Here is a 4,956-nt window from a genome sequence, read left to right as displayed (position 1 = left end):
CAATTGAAAAAAAGAAAAATAGAAAAGGAGGAAATTAAAAGTGATATCTTTATTGAAGCAGCAGAGAGCTGTAAAGTGAAATGTCGATGATTGCCAATATTCATACGTTTTTTTTCTTGGATTATTTGCTTGAAAAGACAGTTCTTAATCATGTCCTTTTCTTCTTCTTTCTATCTCTCTCTCTTCACAGATATAAATTGAAGTATTCTAAGAACTAAGACTTTAAGCCAACTCTCACATTTATTGTTCCATTTATACTTAAAATCGTTTATAGAGAATTATTTTGCCGCTTTTCAAGCTACACTCATCTCTGTAAAATCTATTTTAATTATATATTAAATAAAATCTTCAAAAGTATTTGAAAAAAAAAATTATTTTCTTTTTATTTCTAAATCTTTAATTTAGTTTCTATCAGGTTTATATTTTTTAAAATCTTACATTTTTATTTTGAGTTTTGACTTAGATTTCAATTTAGATTTGAAAAATATTACATTTTTACCATTGAAATTTGAGTTTTGTTTTAATTTAATATCTAAATTTCAATATTTATTTTTTTTTAAATTAAATATAATACTCCTTTTTGTATTTAACGTTAAAGTCTATTAACTAATTTAAAATAATTGTGAAGTGAGATTTTAAAATGAATACTCATAATCTCTCATATTATCAGTATCACTCATTTTTTTTTCAGGGTATGGAACAAGCTCGGGGAATTGAATCACCAACATCTATTCCTCGTTTGTTGAGATTGAAATATTGATAATGATGAACGAATAGTAAAATTGAATTAAACTATAATTCTTTTAAATTAATTGATAGATATTAGCGTAGAAAAGAAATGAGTATTTAAGGAAAAATTGAGGTTACAAGTGTAAACTTAAAACCTCATAGATCAAATTGAAATGAAAACTCAATTATCAAAGGTAACATTGTAACATCTTAAAATTTAGGGACTAAATTGAAATCAAACTCAAAACTTAGGACTAAAAGTGTAACATTTTGAAATCTAGGGACTAAATAGAAATTAGATCCAAAATTTATGAATTAAAAAGGTATTTTTTTCAAAAAAAAAAAGAAGGAAAAAGGGTTTATCACATAGTAAATTGTGATTGAATAATTGAGACCCCGATTTGTTAACAATTTGGTTTTTTTTTTTTTTTTTAATTTTAGTTTTGAAAATTCAACCTATAAACATCCATTATACCTCTAAATTTCTTGTTTTGTTATATACTTTTTAATAACGCTTTTAAAAACTCTTTCTTAAGTAAAAGATTTGAATTCTTAGCCAAATTTCAAAAACAAAAACTATTTTTTACCAATGTTTTAAAACTCAATTCAAGTTATGAAAACTAAAAAAATAGTTTTTTTTTTTTTTTTTGAAATTTGGCCAAGAATTCAACTCTTTTATCTAAGAAATATGCAAACTATTGTAAGAAATTGAAAGAAAATAAGCTTAATTTTCTAAACCAAAAAACTAAAAATTAAAGTCCAATTTTTATTTTTGGTTTTTAAAAATTAAGTCTATAAACACCTATTCCACCACTAAATCTTTTGTTTTGATATCTACTTTTTACCCATGTTTTCAAAAACAAGTTAAAATTTGGAAAGTAAAAATAGTAATTTCTAAATATATTTTTTTCTTTTTTAAATTCGACTAAGAATGGAACTCAACTCTTATACTTGGTACCAACCCTGATTAGAAAATGAAAAAAAAAAAAAAATACGACGACATAAATTGGGAGTCTCAGAGTGAATGAGCTTACAAAAACTATTTTTATATTTTAAAAAAATTGTTGAAACATGAGGCTATCTGCAAATATAGCCAATAAATAGGTAGTTTTGACCTGTAATTTTTTTTTTTTTCCTCCTCTCCATTTTAATAATTCACAGTTTACCAGACAAGGCCACATGTGTAGGACCTCCATAGCCTCTACTTCCCTTACATTTCCTTCTTTTTGTTTTTTGTATTTGTAAACTTTTCCCCCTTAATTTTTATTTATAATAAAAAAACCCCTTCAGAATCTGTTATTTAATCCTTTCCCCTTCTGCCTCCCTGCCATTACAGATACCTGGAAAACAGAATCCCTTCACAAAGAAAAAAAATTGCATAGTGAAATTGTCAGTTTATAGTTATAGTTATGAACTGACAGAGGAAAAAGAAAAAAAAAAAGGAAGCTACCTTTCTTTTGCTGTTTCATTCATTGCAATGTTTAAAATTCAAAAGTCAAGCACTTTGTGTTGAAATTCAAACCCTTTTCTTGTTTCTTCTTCTTCTTCTTCTTCTTCTTCTTCTTCTTCTTCAATTCTTCCTGAAAAAAGATGTTGCCAAAATTTGATCCCACCAACAATGAATCTGGTTTGAAGCTGCTTGAAGATCTTACACAAAATGCAAAGCAAATTCAAGAACAAGTGATTCAGAAGATTCTTACACAAAATTTCAACACAGAATATCTCAACACTTTCCTCAATGGCCATTCTCTTGATCTCCAAACTTTCAAAAACTCTGTTCCTGTGGTCAACTATGAAGACATTAAGCCTTATATTGAGAGAATTGCCAATGGTGAACCTTCTCAAATAATTTCATCTCAACCCATCACTGAGTTACTCACAAGGTAATATTAAATTTCATTCATTTCTCAATCACTTTCAAAAAAATTTCATTCAACTCCAAATATTTGCAGCTCTGGAACTTCTGGTGGACAGCCAAAAATGATGCCTTCAACAACTGAAGATTTGGACAATAAGACATTCTTTTACAATCTCCTTGTACCTGTCTTAAACAAGTATGAATAAAACAGTAAACTTTTGCAATTGGGTTTTTTTTTTTGTTTTTTTTTTTCTTCTTTAAACATTAGAGGAAAATTGTTGAATTTTTTTTTCAGGTATGTGGATGGTTTGGAAGAAGGAAAAGGGATGTATCTTTTGTTTATAAAGCCAGAAATGAGTACCCCATCTGGGTTAATGGCAAGGCCAGTTTTGACAAGCTATTACAAAAGTAAAAACTTCAGAAATAGGCCTTTTAATAAGTACAATGTGTACACAAGTCCTGATGAAACAATCCTCTGTTCTGATAGTAAACAGAGTATGTACTGTCAATTGCTTTGTGGGTTAGTACAAAGAGATGAAGTTTTAAGAGTTGGTGCAGTTTTTGCTTCTGCTTTTCTAAGAGCTATCAAATTCTTAGAAGATTATTGGAAAGAATTGAGTGATAATATAAGAAATGGGGAAATTAGTAAATGGATTACTGACCCAAATTGCAGAGTTGCTGTTTCTTCAATCCTTACAAAGCCAAATGCTGCTTTGGCTGATTTGATTGATGGTTTGTGTTGTGAGAAATCATGGGAAGGTATAATTAAGAAGATTTGGCCTAAAACTAAATACATTGAAGTCATTGTAACTGGGTCAATGGCTCAGTATATACCTACTCTTGAATTTTATAGTGGTGGGCTTCCTTTAGTTTCTACCATGTATGCTTCTTCTGAGTGTTATTTTGGGATTAATTTCAATCCTTTGAGTAAACCTTGTGATGTTTCTTATACACTTCTTCCAAATATGGCCTTCTTTGAATTCTTACCTGTGGAGAAAAATGATGGAGAATTAAGCCATTGCAATGGAAGAAGCTCTGTTCAAGCAATTGATGAATTGAAAACAGTGGATCTTGTTGATGTGAAACTTGGTCAATATTATGAATTGGTGGTCACAACTTTCACAGGTAAAAAAAAAAAAAAAAAAAAAAAGACCCATTTATTGTTTTTTGTGTTTCTTGTGTTTTTGGATCTGACCCACATTTTTCTTTTTGGCCTTGTGGTGGGTTCAGGGCTATACAGATACAGAGTTGGTGATATTCTAATGGTAACTGGCTTCCACAACAACGCACCTCAATTCAAGTTTATTCATCGAAGGAACGTGGTATTAAGCATAGACACAGACAAAACAAACGAAGACGATTTGTTAAATGCGATTACAAAAGCGAAATTGCTTATTGAGCCACTTGGTGTTTTGTTAACAGAGTATACAAGTTATGCAGATACAGAGTCAATTCCAGGGCATTATGTTGTATTTTGGGAGCTGAAGAAAAGAGAAGGGAATGAGAATTTAGAAGAAGAAAATGAAGAAGAAGAAGAAGAAGTAGTTGAAGTGGGTTTAATGGAAGAATGTTGTTCAAGTATAGAAGAATCATTGGATTCAGTATATAGAAGATGCAGAAGCAAAGATAAATCAATTGGGGCATTGGAAATTAGAGTTGTGAAACATGGAGCTTTTGATGCATTAATGGATTTTTGTGTTTCACAAGGATCTTCTGTGAATCAATACAAAACACCAAGATGCATTAAATCAGAAGAAGCTATAAAGATACTGGATTCTAGAGTTGTGGCAAGATATTTCAGCAAGAAAACACCATTTTGGGAGCCTTTCAAACCTCAATACTCCCATTAATCATCACTCTGTATTACTTTGTTTATTTCATTTTTTTTTTTTTTTTTTTTCTGACTCATTTTTCTGGGAAATAGTGCTAGAGATGGATCCATTCTTCTTCTTCTTCTACTACTTCTTCCCAGATTTGAATTGTTTGTGTAAAAGAGCCAGAGTTCGTTCTGCTGTTTTTTTTTAGAAACTTTGCGTTTTTTTTTCCCTTACCTTTTTCCATTTGTGTGGGAATTATTTGAACAAACTACAAAGTGATTTTTTTTTTCTTTTTTTAAGTATCATTTATGTTGAAAACTTTGCAACTTGTCATTTCATCGCTACATACCAAAAGTGTAAGTCAATAGGCTATTTGAAGTGCAAATTTTGAAACCATCCAAGAAGTCTCATATCATTGAAGATAGTTATCATTCTTTATAAATCTATGATCATCTTCTTATTTAACCAATGTAAGACTTTGATTGCATTCTCACTTGTCGATAATATTTGTAGAAATTGACCCCAATTGATAAAAATTGAAACTTCTTTGAA

General features: G+C 29.5%; 1 protein-coding gene across 1 annotated transcript; it reads left to right on the top strand.

Annotated features, from left to right (window-relative positions):
• Positions 1 to 2,014: 2,014 nt before the first annotated feature.
• On the top strand, positions 2,015 to 4,668 carry LOC120087874 (indole-3-acetic acid-amido synthetase GH3.17-like). The gene is made up of 4 exons (XM_039044858.1): positions 2,015 to 2,612; positions 2,682 to 2,783; positions 2,883 to 3,712; positions 3,818 to 4,668. Exons 1-4 carry the CDS (start codon positions 2,320 to 2,322, stop codon positions 4,435 to 4,437), a joined length of 1,845 nt encoding a protein of 614 aa, XP_038900786.1. The 5' UTR covers positions 2,015 to 2,319; the 3' UTR covers positions 4,438 to 4,668.
• The last annotated feature ends 288 nt before the right edge of the window (positions 4,669 to 4,956 follow it).

This window comes from Benincasa hispida, chromosome 1, assembly GCF_009727055.1.
Source record: "Benincasa hispida cultivar B227 chromosome 1, ASM972705v1, whole genome shotgun sequence".
In the NCBI taxonomy this organism is placed as follows: Eukaryota; Viridiplantae; Streptophyta; class Magnoliopsida; order Cucurbitales; family Cucurbitaceae; genus Benincasa; species Benincasa hispida.
Note: the sequence above shows the minus strand (reverse complement) of the source record. Positions and strands in the feature narration are given on the sequence as shown.

Excerpts from the sequence above, each read along its gene's own strand:
- LOC120087874 (XM_039044858.1), top strand. The coding sequence starts at position 2,320 with ATGTTGCCAAAATTTGATCCCACCAACAATGAATCTGGTTTGAAGCTG. Across the intron at positions 2,613-2,681 it reads ATCACTGAGTTACTCACAAG|CTCTGGAACTTCTGGTGGAC; the intron begins GTAATATTAAAT and ends AAATATTTGCAG. Across the intron at positions 3,713-3,817 it reads GGTGGTCACAACTTTCACAG|GGCTATACAGATACAGAGTT; the intron begins GTAAAAAAAAAA and ends TGGTGGGTTCAG.